This window comes from Ictidomys tridecemlineatus, unplaced genomic scaffold (assembly GCF_052094955.1).
Source record: "Ictidomys tridecemlineatus isolate mIctTri1 unplaced genomic scaffold, mIctTri1.hap1 Scaffold_454, whole genome shotgun sequence".
Classification (NCBI taxonomy): domain Eukaryota; kingdom Metazoa; phylum Chordata; class Mammalia; order Rodentia; family Sciuridae; genus Ictidomys; species Ictidomys tridecemlineatus.
Window position 1 is genome coordinate 28,765 of NW_027522939.1, and position 21,285 is coordinate 50,049.

The 21,285-nt window shown below is 52.3% G+C and overlaps 1 protein-coding gene across 1 annotated transcript in view; it reads right to left on the bottom strand.

The window, feature by feature from the left end:
- The window catches only part of LOC144373655 (uncharacterized), a 42,463-nt gene that overhangs the window by 6,944 nt on the left and 14,234 nt on the right, over window positions 1-21,285 (bottom strand). The window contains exon 4 of the mRNA XM_078036697.1: window positions 735-811. Coding sequence (XP_077892823.1) covers window positions 735-811 — 77 coding nt within the window. The remainder of the gene's footprint in view (window positions 1-734; window positions 812-21,285) is intronic.

Here is a 21,285-nt window from a genome sequence, read left to right on the forward strand (position 1 = left end):
ACTTCCAGGAGCAAGCTGCGCCCTGCAGGTGCATGCCAACCCCCCCCCCCCGCCCCTCCGGGTGTTTTTGCTTCTGATAAGGGCTCCAGAGAACAGGACAAGGAGCCGCTCACACCAGCCAAAGTCGCCCCCTCAGTCTTCTAGTGACCTAGTGTGAACTCTGCTGACGATCACCTCACTAGATGCTTCTCGGTCTCGGGGTGTTCCTGTCCCCCGTCTTTGAATACGCGATGCACGGAGAAGCCTGACCTTGAACTAAGCGTGCCCAGGAGTGTGCGCACCTCTTTCGAGACGCTGAGTCTTCCCAGGGTGCCCAGGGACACATGCCCTCTCTGTTCAGGGAGTCGCGCTTTGGGAAGTACCCAGTGCACCCCTCACGTGCTGCAAGTAGTCAAGCCCTCCGCCCTTCACTTCCTGGCTCTGCTTATCAGCTCTGCATCCCCAAGAGGTGAACCTCTGTGTTCAGCTCCACTTTGATTTTGGGCAACCAGCCCCCAAGGAGACTTACAACCCAGCTGAACTAGTCTGTCTCCCAATAGCTCATTCGCAGGACGCATGATGAGAAACGCAAGTAAGCATTAGGCCCCCTACTAGGTGCACAAAATCTCCTCCATTCCCTCCAATGAATAGCTAGGAAGGCTACCAAAGCGCCAGGGGTTCTGTTTATAAATCACACGGCCCCGCCTGACTTCACCTCTGCAGTCACCGCAGGCCACGGGAGCAGCAGGACTCACCGATTCTCTGATTGAAAATCTTGTCGAAGGTTATCTCATTTCTCTCCTCGAGATACTTCTGCATCACGTTCCGGATACTGAAAGAGAAGACGGCACATCTTTAACAACACGGGCCTCACCGAGACAACCATCCCCAGGAGGGAGCAGGCAGGGCGGCCTGTCCAAGACACCGCTTTAGGGGAGACCCTTCCTGCTGTCACAGGGGCCGGTGACATGGCTGAGCAGATCAAAGCCAGCAACTTCCTGACTGGCCAGCCACCTGCTCTCCCGGGACTGGGGGCCAGCCTTCCAGGTGGGAATGCCACAGCACCCCTGGGGACCCTGGAGACCCTTCGCCCTCCAAAATAGTCTATGTGCCCGTGCACACACACACCAACACACACACACCAACACACACACACCAACATACACGGCCCGGAGCGCACGACACACACGCACAGGTCCTGCTTGTCACTTCATGAGCTTCTTTCTGAAACAAACGCTTCACATATATACAGAGGAGCTGCTGGGTCACAGGTGTGCACCACCGCGCCCGGCTGTGTTGAGCTTTAATATAGAAAAGAAACAGCAAGATGCAAAAATGGAGAAGGGATGGATCATTCAATAAGTGTTTATTCAAATGGCATAAGGAGAAGATAGAATCTCCAGTATCCAGACAGTGGAAATGAAAAACGATTCAACATCACTCTTAGAACACTAACTAAGGTGTAATTTAAACATGATTAAATGTACATACAGTGTATATTGTTCAATGAGCCTTTACAAATACGCCCTTGCAACTACCCTCCTTTCCCTGTATTCTAGATCCACGCAGCCACTGGTCTGCCCTCTGTCCCCTACGTGCTCCGGTTCTAGACTTCTAGGCAGAGGACAGGATGCCATGGGTCTTCCGTGTCTGGCTTCACCCGTCGGGAGTGAGCTTCACCCACCTGCTGTGTGCCACCCCTCAGTCCCTTTCCATGGCACGGAGCATGCTACTCTGATTAGCCCACAGTCAATTCACCCATCTGCCTGTTGATGGACATCCGTGATGCTTCCAGTGGGGGGCTATTAGGAATAAAGGCGCCTCAAATATCTGTGTATTCAACAACTTATGGGTGTGTGTTTCCATGTCTTAGGGTCAACAGCCCCAAATTGAAATTGTTGGTCACGGGGCGAAGTGGTGTATTTTACATCCTGGGGAGTGGCGGGACCACCTCTGTTCCAAGCTGGGCTCCCACTTTACATTCCCATCGACAGTGCAGGACGGCTCCAGGGCTCCGTGTTCTTGCCAACACTTGGGTTGCTCATCTTTTTACGTTTAGCCACTCTGTTGAGCCTGTAGCACTATCCTATTTTAATTTGTCTTTTAACTTGCATTTCCTTAATGGGTAACGGCAATAAGCAGGTTGGTACATGATTATTGGAATCCATACACCTTCTTTTATGACGTGTGTAGTCAAATCTTTTGCCTTTTAGAGGGACTGATTGTTCAGTGGTGAGCTGTCTTTGTGAAGCCTGGCTCCATAGAGAAGGGCTATGTCAGAGTCCGTGATGCTAATTCCCAGGTAGTGCCTTAGCTCTCCATTTTCCTCAGGGAGTCCTACCAAGAGTGGGATCTTTAAGCTCTTCATCAGTTTCTGGGTTCTTTCTTTGATGGACACTATGCTAAGAAGCCATGACACCCACGGTCAGGAAGATTTCAATCTGAATTTTCCTCTAGGAGTTTCAGCTTCTACATTCAGGTCTAATTTCCATTTCAGACTGATTTTTGTGCATAGTGTAAGGCAGGAGTCGTCATTTCTGGTCTCTTCATAATCCCCAAGTGTCCCAGGGTCACTTGTTGAAAAGGTCATCCCCCTGCCTCAGTCATCTTGGTCCTCGGTTGGTTCAGCACCCAGAACCTGCAGGTCTACCTTTGGACTGACGTGTGGCATTGATCTTTAGGGTTCTCCTTATGTAAACACTGTATCGTCTGAAGCTGCTGACTTCTTAAGAAGGTGGATTGACAAATCCAAATATTTCTAATGCAAGCATTTGAAGCCCGGGATTCCTTCTAGGCATGGACTGAGCTGCACCCCACGGATAATGATTCATTCTATTTTCATTTTCTTTCAATTCAAATTATTTTCTAATTTCCCTTGGTCCTTGTTCCTTGACCTGTGTGGCTTCATTTCCAAACACGTGGAGACTTCCGGTTACCTTTCAGTTACTGGATTTCAGTTTAGTTCTTTGGTGTCCACGGAGCCTATGCCGAGCGAGTCGGTTCTTTCCAGATTTACAGACGTTCGTTCCGTTGGTTGGAATGGGATGGGGCTGGTGGAGCACCGTGCAGGTTTGAACAGAATGTGCGTGCTGTCGTGGGACGGACCCATGGGTGAGTGTCAACTGGGTCCAGCTGGTTGATGGGGTCCAAAGATTTTTGTTAGAGTTCATAAACAAGTCAGGATGGCGCCTGGCATTTTGCCAGAGGGAGTGGTTTGTGAAGTAAGGCCAGCGAGCCATTAAGTGTAGAGATTCCTTATTGGTTGACTGCTGTATCTAGTTTATGCTAATTAAGATAAGCTGTGTGGAATGTATAAATACCCCTCCTGTCCTGCAATAAACGGCTCCCACTCCTGCTGTATCAATGTAAACAAGTTGTTCGTCACCCCCCGGTTATTTTGCTGCAGCCGGACTGCGGCAGATTTTTCTGTGTTCTCACTGATTTTCCGTGTCCTCCTTCCATACGTGACTGAGAGGAGAGCGCTGGAGTCCCCAACTGCAGTGGTGACTCTGTCCACTGCTCCTTCTGACTCTGTCTCTGGCATTGACTTTGCAGCCATCAAGCGCATGGGCAGTTGAGGCTGCGGTGCCTCTGTCAGTATGGTGGCCGGTGACACCTGGTGACGGGCAGATCAGCCTGCCTCACCAGCCGTGAATCGGGTCACTCCAGTGAGGGTTCACATGGGGTTGTCGTTGTCTTTTTTACTTTCCAGTATCTCTGTCTATTGGAAGGGAGAGTTGAGTTCACCACACACAACACGTGGCGCTCTCCCCTCCCGGTGGCCACCTCTGCCGTTTAGCTGAGGTGTCTACACGAGCTGCCGTTAATGTCATCCCAGCAGGTTTGGACAAGTTCATTATCCCACCAAAGGTTTTCCCATCTGTCCTTTTCCTCTATAGCTTTCTTGAGCTGTAAATGATACAGCACATGACATCGTAAGGGTAGCTTAGCTGGTTTCTATTAAACTTATGTCACCTCAACTCAATTTTGGGGGGAGATACCAGGGATTGAACTCAGGGCACTCAACCACTGAGCCCCACCCCAGCCCTATTTTGTGTTTTATTTAGAGACAGGGTCTCACTGAGTCGCTTAGGGCCTTGCTTTTGCTGAGGCTGGCTTTGAACTCGCCATCCTCCTGCCTCAGCCTCCCGAGCCCCTGGGATGACAGGCGGGTGCCACTGCGCCCAGCCACAAGACACCAATTTTTTAAATGTAAACAAATAGAAAGATCAGTTGAGGAGGGGGAACAAAGGAAAGGCAGAGGGGAGGGTAAGGGTAAGCACTGGAATTCTATTCCATGCATTTGTGATTGTGTCAAAATAAATCCCAATGTTATGCTTAACTATTATGAGCCAACAAAATAATTTAAGAATAAAACAAAGAATAAAAATCTAATTTGGGGCTGGGGCTGTCACTCAGGGATAGCACTTGTAGCACGTGTGAGGCCCTGGGTTCCATGCCCAGCGCTGCCAAAAAGAAGAGAAAATGTCTAACCACCCTAGGAATCTATCCCAGGCTCATATCTCCTCCCTACAGTTCTTGACTATTACACTCTACTAATAATTTTCTCTGTTGTACTATTTGGTTCCTATTTGCATTTTAAATATTTCACGTTTTATTTTTAGTTGAAAGAAGGTAGCTGCTTCCCCATAATACATAGAATGAGTAATTTCATATGTATCTTAGATTTAAGTAGGAAGCCTAAAACTACAAAACCTTTTAAAGGAAACAAATGAACAAAATCTTTGTGACTGGATCAAACAAAGACTTCAGACACAACACAAAAGCACTAACCAAAGACAAGGATTGATTAGATTTCACCAAAATGAGAAACTTCTGTTCCTCAGAAGAGCACTTCAGAGAATGAAAACATAAGCCTGGACAGAGAGAAAATACTGGCAAATCATACCCTGATTAAGGATCTAGATCCAACATATATAAAGATCTCTTAAAATTCAAGAACAAGAAAACAAAATATCCTATAAAATTGGGAAATTATCTGAATGGACACTTCAGGAAAGAAGATCGACGGAGGACGACTAGGCACATGGAGACAGCTGACATGGTGCTCACTGGGGTGAGGCACCTGAAATCAAGTGAGATCCCCCTACACATGCTATTGGAAAGTGTGGCTACAATACAAAGGACCATACCAACTGCTGGCAAGGACACAGAACTACTGAAGTTCTCCTGCGCTGCTGGTGGGAATGTAAAATAGGGCACACGCTTTGGAAAAGTGCTTGGCTACATCTACCATGTGACCCACCCACTCCACTCCTGGGTATTTACCCCAGAAAAAGGAAATGATGCGTCCATACAAAGATATGCACATGAATACTCTCAGCAGCTTCATCTCAGACCGTCAAAAACAGGGATCAAGGGGCTGGGGCTCAGCAGGAGAGCACTCACCTAGCATGTGTGAGGCCCTGGGTTCAGTCCTCAGCACCACATAAAAATAAATAAATAAAATAAAGGTGTGTGTCCATCTACAACCGAAAAATAAATATTAAAAAAAAAAATAACAGGAATCAATGCCAGTGCCCACACTAGATGACGGGATCTGGACATGGGCCTCTCAGGACAGGGAGTTGCTTGGGCCTGATAAAGGAATAAACCATCCACACAGGAACAACAAAAATCAATCTCAAAACAGTCATTATGAGTTAAAGAAGCCAGAGCCCAGTCCCAGAAGAGGACACACTGCTTAGCCACAAAGAGCAAGGTGCAGACCTTCCAGGGTGGAGCGTGCCCAAGGTTAAAGCATGTCGACTCCACGTGTCTTTATCCCTTGCTCCTGGCACAGAGCCCCTAAGGCCCCTGGGATCTTCTGAGCTCCTAAAGGAGAGTCTCTGTACACAAGAAGCCCCTCCTAGCCCCGCACGGTGGCCCACACCTGTCATCCCAGCGGCTCAGGAGGCTGAGGCAGGAGGATGGTGAGTTCAAAGCCAGCCTCAGCCACAGTGAGGCCCTAAGCAGCTCAGTGAGACCCTGTCTCTAAATAAAATATAAAAAAGGGCTGGGGAGGGGGCTCAGGGGTTCAATTCAAAGAGGAGGAGGAGGGAGAAGGAGAAGCCCTTACTGAGAACTCTTGAAGGGTCTGGAAGCCCTGGTCCGGCCCACTCATCTGGGTGCTGGGAAGTGGGTGGGCGCCCTCCACCTCCCCCAAGTCCCGATCCTTCTTCCTTCCTGCTGTCCCGGGTTCATAACAAAACTAATCCAAGCCTGGCTTTTGCGCAAGTGAGTCACTGCAGCGATGGCCCCAAGAGGACTCTGGGGAGCCCTGCATGTGAGTCCGCTGGGCAGAGGCACGGGACACCAGGAGCCCCCTTGGGAGGTGGCCTGGAGGGCAGTGGTCTTCTGGGACTGAGCACTTCAGTCCCCTCAGAATCCAGCTGAACTGCAGGTCAGCCAGCTGGTGTCACAGAACCGAGAACTGGTGGGGCACCGCATAACTCGCTGGCTGCCTTCATTCTGGTGACACTTGCCCAGCGTAGACCAGACTTGCCCAGCTGTGCCCTTGAAATGAGTCCATCTCACCTTCTGTGAACCACACCTCCGTGTGGCTATTTGTTCGCTGTGTTTGTTGTTGTTGTTTGTTTTGTGTTGTGCTGTTACTCCATGGAGACCCAATCAGCAGAACCCTGGCTGCGGAAGTTGATGCCACAAATCACCCACTGTCTTTAACAGCCACCACCACCGCGTCCAAGAGGGAATCAGGGGGGTGGTGGAGACGACAGGTTCAAAACAACAGCAGCAGCAAAGCACATGAGCCGTGTTTGAAGCTCGATTTAAATTAAACATTTTATTTTTTTTAATTGCAGAAGCTGGGCGTGGTAACTCAGGCCTGTCACCTCAGCGGCTCAGGAGGCTGAGGCAGGAGGATCAGGAGTTCAAAACCAGCCTCAGCAACTTATCAAGGCCCTCAGTAACTCAGCGAGGCCCCGATTCTAAATAAAATACAAAAACGGGCTGGGGATGTGGCTCAGTGGTTAAGCGCCCCTGGGTTCAACCCCCAGTATCAAAAAAGAAAGAAAGAAACTGGGGAAATATGAATATGAATTGAATATTTGATGATATTAAGGAAGTGTTTTCTTTCAGCGGTTGCTTTGTATTTCAAAAGAGCTCTTATCTTGCAGGAACACATACAGAGTCGCGCAGATGGGACGATACGTTCTGTCTCGGCATCCTGCAGAGTCATCTCAAGAGCAGAGGAGGCCGAGGTGTGGAGGCGGCCAGGCACGGACGGTGCATGGACGGCATGTGCATGGACAGCTGACCCCGAGGGCAACCTCAGGGCCACTCTGCTAGCCCCTCCTCCTGCACGGGTGTTTGCCTTCGATGCAGAAAGCTTGAAAGAATTGACTTCTGGCCCCTGGACTCGAGGATCGTAAGTTCTTCCCCCTCCTCTCCAAAACAGCACAGGTGTACCACAGATGGGGACAGGAGGGCCAATGTATATGTGAAAAATGAACTCCGAAAAAATAAAAGAAAAAGAGAATGAACAACAGCCCCCGCCCCTTGCTGTGGCGGGCTGGGGGTCCCGCTGTGTGAATGGATCAAAGTAGGATGACATTGTATCGTAATTTTTAAAGCCTTTCTGTACTACGGGGGCTGCAGGCCTGCTGTCCAGGCCAGGGGAAGGTCTGCTGGTGGACTTGGACTTCCTTCCCCTCCCGAGTAGAGAAACCACAGGATTCATGACCTCATCAGATGGCCCCACTGTCAAGGCCATGTGTTCCATGTGAGGCTGAATTTTGTTTAAATTCTAACGTCTCGAATAAAATGCATTTTTTAAAATATTTAGATATGCTCTATTGCTTTAAAAAAGAAAGAAAGGAAACATAAGAAGTTAGGAGAAGTTAGGCTGCAACGTGCGGCCAGGAGGGCGGGGTGCCTGGTGAACCCCCAGGGGCTCGCGATAGGAGCTGTTCCCACTCCTGGCCACCAAGAAACCCAAGAGGCAGACTTTATGTTAAGATAAGATGACTCGCTATCACGCCAAGATTCCATTTCCTCAAAATGAAACTGCTTCTTTTTTTCAAAGGTAGTTGCTAAATATCTTTCACAATCTAGTCAATAAGCAGAATAGAGCTGTGACATCCAAAGCTGTCCCACTGGATCTGAGAGCACATGGATCCCGCCCGAGGCGGGAAGCCTTTCGGGAGGATCGGTTGGTGTCAGCCCACCCCAGGTTCCCTTGGCACCAGATCTTTGGTGGGAAAGTCTGGAAGGTAATCCCCACAGCCTCAACCAGTTGATCCTGGGCCCGTCCACGTCAGGGATCACAGCCCAATCGACAGCGCGTGGATTTGAGTCCCTTGTGCCATCCCTACAGTAGCCTGGCCCTCTGCCTTCTGCTTCTGATGCCTATTTCTTTGCAATCGAGAACTGCGTGTTCAAGAGACACTAAACCTACTAGAATTTCACCGGCCGAAAAAAATGAATGGAGAGAGAAGCAGTCCTCACGCAAAAGTCACTGGGCACAGAAGCCCTCGGACGACTTCTTAGGGTGGTCAGTCTACCTAACTAACAGCACTAACCTCCATCATCCAAACCGTCTCTCTAAGTTGGGGACGACAATCATCATGCACGCCATTCACCTGTTCAGGGAAACTCTTTTGGACCGGCCCCCTGCAGCAGCACCTCTACTCTGTGGATGTGGCCGTCCACGTGGGAGCAGGGGGAGGCAAGGAGACCCACCCAGGGGGTGGCAGCTTCCTGTTCCCGAGAGCTGGCTCCTAGAGTACACGCCCAACCATGGAAGTACCTCATTTACAAGACTCGCTCCACCACCGTCCAAAGTCCTGGAGGACCCTCCCACGGTTCCAGTGGCCACATTGCGTGCTGTCTCCCTACCCGGGGCCACACTGGATTCTCCTCACTCTCCATGAGACCGTTTACAGAGCTCTGTAAATACCGACCCCGTGAATGCTTTTTGGTAAAACATGAAAAGCTCCTACGTATCCTCCAAGATCCGGGTCTGTGATCCCCAACTGCTCAGAGGTGAGCCCCACCGGCTGCCCGCTGTCACCACCCCAAGGTCCCCATGAGGTTCAGTCTCCCACTACACGTGCATCTTGAGGGACGTCAGCGAGCGTCCCTGTACTGCACCGCCCCTCACCACCTGACCTCCCACAGGGCCCAACCTGCCACCAATGTGAATGTCCCCAAGGCAGTGAATGAAGAAGGATCATTTTCATAAGTAAATTCCACGACACGATCCGGCACCAGCGTATTTACATCAGCTGATATTTGCTGAGGATCCGCCCGGAGTCCAGAAGTATTCTGGCCACAGAAACACAGACGGATGAACTCGGCTCATTCACTCACACGGATTCTGTTCCCAAGAAGGGCTTCCACAGTGAAGGCTGAGCCCAGGAAGACCACCCAGAGGGTCCTAGAGCATGGGACAGGCTACCAAGGCGGATGTCCCCGTCCAGCTGCGCTCTGTTAGGCTGCGCCCTTGAGGCGCCAGGACCCAGGATCTCAGCAGGCATCAGTGGGCCACATCTGGGCGGGATCACTGTCCTGCACCTCGGACCCTCGTGCCAAGCCCATGAGAAACAGCCAGTGGTGGGAGTGTCCCTCCCACAGAGGACACAGCAGGCAGCAGCAGGTGGACACCCGAGGATCCTGAAAACCCAGCCTCCCGGCAGCCGTGGCCTCCGCCAGAGCTCAGTGTGCGGCGTGTAAATCCTCTCGGGGGGACTCAGGGGGACGCAGCTGTACGCGGGGCACCAGCTCCACTCCGCCCGTTTAGACTCGGTCCTTAGTCCTGAAGGCAGCCGCTGGGTGCCCATCATGCCTTCCACCTATCAGCACCGACACCCGCCCGCCTCAGGAAATAGCGGGCACTCGGCCAGCCAGGCCAGTGCCACAGGTAGGTCACATGATCTGCTGCTCACCCACGGAACCTGAAGATAACTGACTTAGGCCACTTCCGGGTCACGTCCCCAAAAAGAGATCGCTGGGGCTCTGCCTCCTGCCTTGCCTCTCCTGGCTGAAGCTCCCACCTGGCCTCGAGGTGACCCTCCAAGGGCTGCCCGGCCAGGTTCCTCTGCAGGCCAACCCGGGCTGCAGACCTCACTCCCCTCCCTGGTCAGCTCAGAGTCACCCCGAGGTTCTCATCCTCAGCTGAATCTGGGACCACCTGAGGAGGGTTCTTAAAATCCTGGTGCCCAGCCTTCCCTCGGAGACCAAAATGGAATCAGAGTCTCCTGTGGCCTATACGTGGGGCCACTGCCTTCTGGGGTCTCTGTTACAGTTGCTTTTGGCACACCTGACTATGAGAAATGGCCTTTCCGTGACATTTCAAAGGACACCAGGTTTCCCTTTGTCTGAGTTTCTCACATTATTTCAGTCTCCAAAGAAAATCTGAGAGCAGAAGATCTGGCTTTCGAAGCTGACGTCACCACCCCAGGAGAGCACGCAGTCGTTTTTCAGAACAAATAAGTCTTCTAGAAAGTGTTTCCCCAAGTTAGGATTTCAAGCCTCCACCCTCTGTTCATTCTAGCTGCATATCTCACTAATCAATAATCAATTTTTTTTCTCTGGCTAGTATTTTCCTCACAGAAGCAGCATTGTTCAAAAAGAGTTTATCTGCGTAGTTTCCAAAAAGCTATATGCCACCAGGCATGGTGGCACACGCCTGTAAACCCAGTGACTCGGGAGGCTGAGGCAGGAGGATCGTGAGTTCAAAGCCAGCCTCAGCCAAATGAGAAAGTTGGTGAGACCCTACCCCTGAGTTCAATCCCTGGTACATCCCCCCCCCAACAAAAAGCTATCTGCCAAATCAATCCAAATTTGTAGCTAAATAATGTCATGTACAAATGAATTCCAGAATTTCTGACCACCCACCACCGAAGCCTCGAATCCTCAAATCCTCGCCTCACAGGCCTCTAGAGCCAACTGCTTTGGAGGTTAGGGTCCATCTCCACTCTTGGGGAGGACAAGGACAGGCACTCACCTGTCACTCCTTCATTCAAAAGATGAACACTGCCTCCCTCGTGTGTGCCAGGCACTGAGCTCGACCCCCTGCCTTACCAAGCCCACATCTGGAGGGGTAGCCCAGGAGTGGACAGGCAGAGCCCATCCAGGGTGGGCGTGGCAGGGGCAGCCGCAGGGCGCTGCTCACCATGGCTGACCTGTGACAGTGAGGGACACCTGGCAAGGGGGTGGGACACAGCCAGGGACTGGGCTCAACAAGCACTTCAGCCTGCATCCAAAACACAGGCCACGCAGCCGCGGGATGAAGGCAGTCAAAAAAAGAAAAAATACCCAAAGCAAAATGCCAGGCCACAGACAGCCTCCAGCTTTGGGCTCACTTTTTGCAATTATGTGAGAAGAACTCCAAAATTACCACCCGTGACATTAACGTCCCGTTTTCGTGGCTTTTTTAAAGCAAACACTTCTTTGCAGTGACCGACAGATGGGATTACCACAGCAAGCCCCTGACTCATTTGATGAACTTGCCACACTCCCTCCCCCACGCGGCCCAGGCCGCTGCCCCTCGGGCCATGTCACTGACACAGCAGCGTGAGCTGGAAAAAAATCACAAACTGAAATGTGTCCCACAGAAGATCACCCAAGGTAAGTTTGTTGTTGTTGTTGTGGTTGTTGTTGTTGTTGTTGTGGTTGTTGTGGTTGTTTTCTATTACAGGTTGAGCATTCTTGATCAGAAAACCTGAAATGCTCCAAAACCCCAAACTTTGGGAGTCCCCATGTGATGCTGCAAGTGGCAAACCCCACCTCTGCACTCTCGTGGCAGGTCGCGGTGCAATGCACGGGCACTGAAGGTTTTGAATACAGTTCCTCAGCCTGCGTGTGCAGGGGGCGCCCGGAACACCCGTGGGCTCTGGGTTTAGACCTGGCCCTGCCCTGGACATCACCAACGTACCGCGAGGATCCCAGACTCCAATGGAAACCCAAACTCACGGCTGGGGTGGGGCTGGGGCTCGGTGGCAGAGCACTTGCCTCCATGTGTGAGGCACTGGGTTCGATCCTCAGCACCACATATCAATAAATAAACAGAACAAGGCATTCTGTCCATCTACAGGTATAAATTAAAAAAAAAAAATCCAAATTCCAAAACATTTCCAGCCCAGCGTTTCAGACAAGGGACACTCAATCCCCCTGGTGTTTTAATTGGCGACATGGCGACACTGTCCCCTGAGTGTCCCCGTTTCCTGTCCTCACAACCACGGATCTCCTTTATGGTTTCTAGGTTTGGGGTCTGCTTGGGAAAGTCTTCTGTACTCCAGAGCAACAAAAGTATATTCCCTCACACTTCTGCACTGTCGATATGTTATGATTACCCCATTCCACCGTCTGGAATTTATTTTGGTGTATGATGTGAGGAGTTTACGACTTCATATGATATCATATGATAGACAGCTGTCAGACACTACCCGTTTTGCTCCTAAACCACATTCAAATATATATGAATAGGTACAGCTTTAATTGCTATAGCAGTGCTTTATATTTGTTAGGACAAATTCCTATTGTTCTCGTTTTTCAAAATTCTATTTTTTTTAAATTTATTTTTGGCACCAGGGATGGAATCCAGGGGCACTTAACCATTGGGCCACATCCCCAGCCCTTTTTTATATTTTATTTTAGAGACAGGGTCTCCCTGAGTTGCTCAGGGCCTCACTAAGTTGCTGAGGCCGGCCTTGAACTTGAGATCCTCCTGACTCAGCCTCCCGAGCTGCTGGGATGACAGGCCTGGGCCACCGCACCTGGCCTTCTGTTCGTTATTTGGCCCATTTTCTCAATGAAGAGCAGCTTTCCGGGTTCATCTGGGTGAGATGGACTTGAGAGCTGACCTCAGCACAAGACTGAGCCCTCTGTGGAGTAAGAGGAGGTGGCTGTCCGTGGGTTCATGTTCTCTCTCCCTTCCTAGTGAAGTCCCCTGCTCCTCATCCTGGTCTTGATGGAGGTGACTTAGTGGGGGCTGGCTCAGGGTAACACATTAGGAAGCACTCATTTTAGAGTCACCATTTTGAAATGTTTTGACAAATTAATATTCACATTCATGCAATTTTAAAATAGAGAGCTGTTAAAGTCATGTCGGGGAGAAAGACTTAGATAGGTGCAGACTGTGGGGGGAGCATCTGAACCAGCAGCTGCTGAGCTTGAGCGCTGGGGCCCGGGTTTAACAGGTGCCTGCGATCTGCCTGGAGTGGGTCGGTGTTCTGCACGCGGGAAGAGAACGGGGACAGAGTTTTCTAAAGCTGCCACTGTCGCCACGCTCTCCTCCTCGTCCTCCCCTGGAAAGCCACCGGGCCCAGAGGCTGTGAATCCGTCCACACTAACTGGATGAGTCAGGACTCTGGTTGGCACAGCAGCTCGTTCAAACTCTCCCCACATCTCCCGGAGCGGAGCCACTTTTTGAGTCATCTAAGTGGTTTCCAAGAAGCCCATCGCCTCCCTGGAGTGGGGGGCTGCTGCCTGCGGTGCACCCCCTTCTGTGTAAGAGGTGGTCACAGGATCTGGAGGCCGGGGCACCAGTGCGCTCCCGCGAGATGCCGGCTCCCGGTCCTGCAGGAAGACGGCTGTCCTCTTCGCACCACCACCCACTCGGCTGTCTTAAAAATCAGCCAGAATGCTCCACACACAGAAGCACAGAGGACACCACGGGGAGCCAGGCGCCCGCCATCCGGCTCTCGTACTGAGATTCTAGATGGTCTCTGTGGTCTACCCCTTCCTGGTCTTGTAAAGCACCCTGGAGCGAATCTCAGGTCCCATCTCAGCCACCTCACCAGCTCCACTCCAGCTCTGTGCTGTCTTGCTTGGAGACCATGAGTACTTCAGTTGGCCACTGATGCCGTAACAAACTACCACAAAGCTGGTGGCTTAAAGCCACAGAAAGCCACCTCCCCATCAGTAGGTCAGAGGTCTGAACTGGGTCTAACTGGGCCACAGTCACAGTGTCAGCGTCCCTTTTCGGAGGCTCCAAAGGGACAGCCCATTGTCCCGCCTGGTCCAGATCCTAGGGGCTACCTGTGCTCCTTGGCCCACAGCCCCTCCCTCCACGTCAAAGCCAGCAGTGGCGGGAACTCCTTCTCAGGCCACGTCACTGACGCTGGCTCTCCTGGTAATCCCATCCTAGGGAAAGTCTCACGAGGCGACCAAAGGAAGATGTGCGACGTGTCCACCCTAACAGAGCTTCCAGGAGCCGAGGGCTGGGCACAGCAGTCCTGACGTCTCAGGGAGCCGCTGGAGGGTGGAGCTCACGCTACAGATGGGGAGAGCCGACCCCAGTTCCCAGGTACCCCAGGCTGAGTGGCTTCACAAATGGGTCCTGACACACCTGCCCCGGTGTGAGCTCAGTAACCTCTCCCTGAAAGGTTCAGTACGCAACACGCCCCCTGTTTCCATCACGATTTAGAAATGGACCATGAATGAGTATTGGAAAGAAAAGAAAAGAAAAGAAAAGAAAGAAAGAGAATTCTTTATTTATCTAGTATAAACTCAAGTTGTTCAACTGGAGTTTATCCATTTGCCTACAAACAGGGAGAAGGATGGATTTTAATTTTGTGTTTTTAAATAAGGTTGGAGCCAGTGCAGTGGCACACGCCTGTTATCCCAGAAGCTTGGGAGGCTGAGGCAGGAGGATGGTGAGTCCAAAGCCAGTCTCAGCAACTTAGGCAGACCCTGTCTCCAAATAAAATACAAAAAGGGCTGGGAATGAGGCGCAGTGGTCAAGGGCCTCTGCGTTCAATCCCTGGTGCCAAAATAAAATGCAGAAAGTATGGAGCTGGGCATCACTCAGTGGTGGGACACTTGCCCAGCATGTGGCCCTGGGTTCAACCCCCAGAACCACTAAAAATATCACTAATAGTAATAATTAAAATAAAATAAGGTGGTGTCTAGGGATCACAGAAGGATGCAGCTTTTCTCAAGTCATAACAAGGCCACCACCATTAACTGATCACTTCCCTGTTATTCAGCGTGGGGTCCACCCGTCTCGTCCAGGGAATGGTCCACGTGTTTGCCGCTGTGTGGAAGTCTCCCATGAGGCCCCCCGGCTAGACCACCTGCTGGACCTCCAGAGCTGTTCCCCTTTAGGAAGCGAAGACCCCGCGGGTTCAGAGTGTTCCTGGTGCCTGCGACTGATGGGGCTCCTCCACCCACCCCCTCCCCCTGGAGGAGCGGCCGTGGACACAGCTCGTCCAGCCCCTGGAGGTCGCCCTGAACCCACGGGCTGGGCGGTCCGGAGGCCTGGGCTCGGCTCAGCGGTGCCGCGTCCCATCACGGTGGCCTGGGGAGGAACTTCTCCTGGACCCAGCTCCTCCTCTACAGCAGCGACGGCAGCATGACCGGCTCTTTCCCAGACCCTCCACACAAGGAGAGAGGCCTGGCCTGGGGTGAAGCCCAGGGCCACACCTGACACCAAGGGCCGAGAAGCGCCCAGGCCTGGGCCAGGTTCACTGTGTGGTCAGGTTCAGCGGAGGCCTGCCCACCGGTGACAACCGCAGATGAGGGGTGTGTAAGATGAGCTGTCACAGAAGCCACCGGAGCCCAGGACTTCAGTGTTGCACATCAGCATGATGCGGACCCCAGCTTGGCCCCGTGGCTGGGGCTGAGGAGCTGTCCTCTGTCCACCTGACCATGCGCCATGGCCTGTGCTCACCAGGGCACCTCTGATGACCACCTTGTTTCCCCACCGGGTGGTGGCAAGACAGCAAGCTCTGAACAGACTCAGGTCTGCGGAGCCGGCTGTCCCTGCATGGCCAGAATCTGCCTCTCCACATCTCCTCGTGGACACCGCTACAGTCATTTTTTTTTTCATTTTGTAAATTTCTACCTACTGCAAAGAATAATTGATTTAAAAAAAAAAAAAGAGTTGATTCATTGAGACTACAGATCACTGTATACAGGACTAGTGGGGTTTTTAGAACCCAATCATCGGGGTGTGGTGGTGCACCCGTGGCCCCACTACGCGGGGAGGTGCGGCAGGGGGCAGGAGCTGGGAGCTCAAGGCCAGCCTGGGCAGCACAGCGAGGCCGTCTAAGCGAGCTCTGGCTCCAGTCGACGCTGGTGGAATAAACTCAGCCCTCATCACTGGGCTTGAGAAGTGACGGGCCACACGCAGCTCTAAGTGACAAGCCCAGCTAGTGGGCCTCAGCATGCCCTGTGGGCGCTGGCCACTATACACCCCAGGGGAGTGGGGGACATGGGGGCGTGGGGGACAGAGGGCCGAGGGCCCAGCTGGGCCGCTGGGCGCTCCTCTCTCTTCCACCATCGCGTGTGCCACGTCAGATCCTCAGGAGCTCACAGGCTCCGAAAGTCTTGACCCAAACCTCTAACAGGAAAGAGCGTCCACCAGAGTCAGCTCTCCCCACATCGTGACCTGAATTCGGTATTAAATAATTAGAAGGGTCAAGCCAGCATCAAGGAGGTCACTCCCTGAGGGACAAAAATACAGCGATGATCGCAAGTCTTCCACGTGGAGTTTAGAAACCCGTCGACCAAAGGAGTCGATCCTAAGAAATCCCTGTCCACAATGACCGACCGCCACCTTGTTTCCTGGGGGCAAAGTCATGGTGGGAGAACCGTCCCGCTGAGTAGCAGGGACCGCCAGAGTCACTCTCCCTAACACACGTCCACACATCCCCCGAGGACCAGCTCCATTGTGAAGGGAGTCGCAGAACCACCACCACCAGATCCCTTCTGCCATTGTTCAGGGACTGGGGTCTGAATCCAGGGCTCCCCCGAGCTGGGTGAGTGCTCCCCACCGAGCACCCGCCCCCTTGTGGTCTTGGAAGAAGGTAGATCCAAAACCTCAGCACAGCCTGAGACGTTCTCACAGCCACGTGGAAGGCTGCAGTATTTAACCGGAGAAAAGCCATTCGGGTACCTGCTGGTTCGTTTTTATCTTAGACCCAAATCAGAAGCAGAAAAGTTTATCGAAATAACCAGAAAACATAAGCAGATTCATGATCTTCCACACAAGATAATAAAGATCAGTGAGCTGACTTAATCACCCAACATACAAGATATTAAGAAGATACGAAGAATATTCTTCAAAAATGTTTTATTAGCTGGGTGCAGTGGCCCACACCTGTCATCCCAGCAGCTCAGGAGGCTGAGGCAGGAGGATCGCAAGTTCAAAGCCAGCCTCAGCCACAGCGAGGCCCCGAGCAACTCAGTGAGACCCTGTTTCTAAATAAACGCAAAATAGGTCGAGGGCCCCTGAGTTCAATCCCTGGTGCCCCCTCAAAAAATATTTTATTGTTAAAATCAAAGAAACCTACAATCTTCCCTGGATCATGGGATTTTATGTTTTTAAACACCTGAAACATTCTCAAAAGGTGACTTTCGGCATAATTGAAACTCACCCTCTCCCTAAAACATTTTGGCCCATAATAATCTCAAACCACATGGTGCCCAGGTTCCTTAGCACTCAGCAAATGGCCACTGTCTGATGCACGTGTGACCCCACACCTCACTCCCGAACTCTGGCTGACACAGACCCTGGGCATCATGAAGGTAAGTCGTTCAAGGGGCCCCCAGTGTTCTCTGCACCTACACTTGAAATAGGTGCACTGCCAGCTCTGTCGTTACTGAACTGATCATGAGGCTTGTACAGATACCGCGTTAGTAACTTCTGAATCACATCATTCTTTCTGGCTGGGTCATGTCGACGCTGACCACGGCGAAGCCAACAGACTTCAGCAGGGTACGCGGGATGACTGAAGGAACTAGGACAGCTCTAGAACAGCCATGGCAGACACGAGGTGCCATCTTCAAAAGTGTGATGCTCTGTCCCTTATGGGAGGGACTGGCCTTGTGCTGCAGGACCACAGAGGGACACAGGAGGCAATGCACAGAACGTCTCAGCAGGCTGCTTTCTCACATCCAGAGTGTCAACGGGGCTCCCTGGAGATGCCGTCCATGGGGGCCTGGGCTGGACTCTCTCCGAGAGCTCTCCCCACGCGCAATCCTACGGTCCTACGCTGCTAACGTGGAATCTGTGGAGGTCCACGGAAGTCGGGGTGAGTCACCTGGGTTCGACCCCCTGCAGCCAGCTGCTGTTACTGTGCGACTCTGGGTTCGTCTTCCTGGAGCCAAGACCTGCAGGGCATGAGTTGGTCTCCTGGCCGCCTGCTCGCCCGTATTTAGGAGCAGCCGGCCTGGGAACCCTTAGCCACGGACACACCAGAGCCCAGACCTGCTGATGGACAGACAGACCCATGGAAGAAGGAGGGAAAGCAGGAAAGAAGAAAAGATGGGAGTGAAGCAGCACAGGTGGAAGGTTCTAGACTCACAGGCCATGACAAGCAGCCCAGAAAAAAAAGGGGGGGGGAATTTACCCACTCGCAGGTAAATCCCAGCCCCCTCCACCTCCCCCAGAGCACAGGGCTGGGTCTCCTGGCAGGACCCCCTGCAACCTGCTGCTCTTCTGTGCCTTAAGGTGCGGTCACATCTCCTCCTGCACGCAATCCCCAGGACAAGAGCCCCACACTGTGAATTAAAGAAGACTCCTGTCTTAATCATTCCTCCAACCCTTTTCCTTTGAGTTATCTGTATCTGAAATCGAGTGTAAGTAACGCAAACGTTTTCCGTGTCTAGGAATGTGTGGATTAAAAATGCTCGTGAGACAGAGGTTTTTATTAGGACACGTTTACTTTCAGAAGGGAATAAATAGTGTCTGTCACCCACAGGGAAGCCGAGCACTGGATCTTAGGGCTCTGCTGAGGTCCCGTGGCAAGGTGCCAGCTGAGTCAGTTCTGTGCCTCTTGGCTCCTGATCTAGAACCTTCTCTGTTAGCACAGAATGGCAGGTGGCAGGGATGGCGGGGACAGGTGGGTTGGGAGGTGGCAGGGGTCCTTCAGGCCACAGATCGAGGAGGCCTGGGCTGGCGTCTTCCTGCTGCAGAGGCCCTGGGAGAGGGAAATGGCAGCAAGGGAGGCCAGGCTGGGCGCACCGTCCCGCCACCAGGCGCCAGCATCGGAGCGGCACAGCGCGCGGTCACAGTAGCCCGCCAGGCCTTTCCTATAAGGCCACACACAGAATTGCAATGTGCTTATGCTCCAGCTGAAACATCGATGACCCAAAAGAAGACTTCCAAAATTAGAGAACACAGTTACGGGATGAGAGGAATCGAGTGGTCACTTCTGCCCTTGGGGCCCACAGAGCAGCCAGAAGAGGCCCAGGGGCTCCGGCTTCTCATCAATGATGAAACAGAAAGGAAAGGAGAAAGTGGGAGGGGGGGAGGCGACCGACTCCAGCCCCATCAGCCTGCAAATGACGAGCCACGTAAATGACTGCACAAGAACTGAGGCCAGGCTGCCCATCCTCACGGCCACAGTGTCCAGAGAGGGGCAGGGACCGGCCGAGAGGTGGTGGATCAGCAAAGGAAGATGGCTTGAATGGAAAGGGACTTTTATTGCTAATCAGGCCAAAAATAGCATGGCCCCTGGTTGCTCTTTCCCAGAAATGGAAGTGGGGGCCAGGAGGGGCAGTCAGGCTCGGCTTTCTTCTGGATTAAAACCCAGGTAGAAATCCAGACCTGCTGTGTGGACGCCAGGGCTGGGGCGGGCTCTCGCTGGATTTCTCATTAGCACCAGCCAGATCCAGATCGTGCTCCTCCTGTTAAACACAACAGGCGTTTAACCCTCCTGCGCCTCGCGGGATACAAGGAGCCAACTGCTCCTTCACTTAGCCCTGATCACGGTCTGCACGGGTCCCCAAGGAACAGCTCTTCTCCAGCAGAGGACAGTCCTCGCTGTTCGGTAGCTGATTGGGATCATCAGCAGCAGGTTAAAAAAGAAAAAAAGAAAAGAAAAACTGTGGCTTCATCCACTTCTTACAAAATCAGATGCCAGGCTGGGCACGGTGGCACACGCCTGTCATCCTAGAGGCTTGAGAGGCTGAGGCAGGAGGATCGCAGGTTCAAAGCCAGCCTCCGCCACAGCGAGGCCCTAAGCAGCTCAGTGAGACTCTGTCTCTAAATACAGAATCGGGCTGGGGACGGGGCTCAGTGGTTGAGGGCACCCACGTTCAATCCCTGGTACCCCACCCCTCCAAAAGAAAATCAGAGACAAGGGCAGGCTTCTGGTTTTGGCCAAAAGGTTCAGCATGGTGGGAAGGGCTGGGCGGGGTGCCTAAGCTCACCCACCCCCAGGGCTTTCTGCTGCTCCCTGGGCTCACCTTCCCCCCTTCCTAGGGCAGGTAGTTGCCCGTGCCACTCACCTGGTAGGTGGAGTGGGGGGAACACGAACTGCCTGCCAGAGGGCAAGTCTCAGCACAGGGCAGTTACTACAGCATGACCTGCGGACGCTGAACCTCTTCCCTTCTCGGGGCTTCCTAACGCTCAGCATCCCAGGGCTCCGCTGGCCCTCCACCCCCAGACTGGAAGAGGCCCGCCCTGCCCTTCCCCGCCCGCGGACGCTCTCCTCTCGGGCTCCATCCTTGCCCACACAGATGTTTGGCAAAGCCAAGTTCAGCGTGCTGGGGAAGCTCTTGAGGAGGCTGACTCTAAGAACTGATTAATTAGGAGCCGGGACTGCCTGTACCTCGAGAGCTCCACCAGGCTCTTGATCAGAGCGTTTCATAATGCTGGGCCAGGGCAGATTCTAGGTCCGAAATCATGGCCCTGGTACATCAATTTCTAAGAACTGACAGCTACACACAACCCTTGCCTCTTGAAGTCCCCGGCACAAATTAACTTTGACCAAGAATGAAATAAGAACTGAAAGGTCAGAACAAATTACCTTTTGAATCTGTGCCTTAGTGGGGGAAAAAAAAAAAAAGAACAGCTCTGTTCTAGGAGAGACATGTTCCTCCTGACGGTTCTCACCCTTTCTCCCCACCGCAGCACTGGGACTCAAATCCAAGGCCTCCTGCACGCTAGGCAAGGGCTCTGCCACTGAGGAACGTCCCCAGCCCTGTGGATTCTTTTAACATGGGCCTTTGGGCTCCAAGTCAGGCTGTGGAGTCAGAAGAGCGCAGCCAGGGAACACCCTCTGGTGCACATAGAGGAATATTCCCGTTATCCACCGACCACTTACTGATTAGAATCCCCAAGTTACAAAATGAACTCATTTCCACAAAAGAAGAAAATGGCACCACTTAGAACTGCGCCACTTTGCGAGATCCATTACGAGTGGTAGTTTTAAGAACAGGAAGATGCAAACTACCATATTACTGTGTTACCATGTCTGGAATAGTTCTTCAAAGGGAGCCATTAGCAAATTATTACAAAACACTTAGAGGGCATAATGTGTTCTGTGCATGATAATACAAGTCCTCTGAATGCTGCTTGTCCGCGGCTAAATAGAATCTTCCAGCAATTGCACT